Source organism: Eimeria mitis, genomic scaffold (assembly GCF_000499745.2).
Source record: "Eimeria mitis Houghton genomic scaffold, Emh_scaff355, whole genome shotgun sequence".
NCBI classification, from domain to species: domain Eukaryota; phylum Apicomplexa; class Conoidasida; order Eucoccidiorida; family Eimeriidae; genus Eimeria; species Eimeria mitis.
In genome coordinates, this window is record NW_013571894.1 from 4,247 (window position 1) to 4,599 (window position 353).

At 59.2% G+C, this 353-nt stretch overlaps 1 protein-coding gene across 1 annotated transcript in view; it reads right to left on the reverse strand.

Moving 5' to 3' along the window:
• Window positions 1-353, reverse strand: part of EMH_0009210 (uncharacterized protein) — a gene marked incomplete at both ends in the record, with an annotated part of 4,866 nt that overhangs the window by 826 nt on the left and 3,687 nt on the right. Inside the window, one exon of the mRNA XM_013498593.1 lies at window positions 1-351. Within this exon, the coding sequence (XP_013354047.1) occupies window positions 1-351 (351 nt within the window). The remainder of the gene's footprint in view (window positions 352-353) is intronic.

Below are 353 nucleotides of genomic sequence, written 5' to 3' on the forward strand. Positions count from 1 at the left end.
AGTTTGCTGCCTACCGGTTGTGCTGCCGCAAGGCGGTCTTTGGGGAACCCAAGATAGAAGCACGTGCTGCTGTTGCTGCTGCTGCTGTTGCTGCTGCTGCTGTTGTTGCTGCTGTTGTTGCTGCTGCTGCAGAGGCCAGTGGCTGCGTCGCCGGCAGCTCCTGCTTGTGCTGCTGCTGCTGCTGCTGCTGCTGCTGCTGCTGCTGAACTAAGCAGCATGCTGTTGCAACGCCCGCTTGTCTTCCTGCTGCTGCATTTGCTGCTGGTGTTGCTGCTGCTGCTGTTGCTGCTGCTGCTGCTGCTGGCGCTTCGGATGGTCTGGCTAGTTTGGGGGAGAGGAGAATCTTTGTTTGC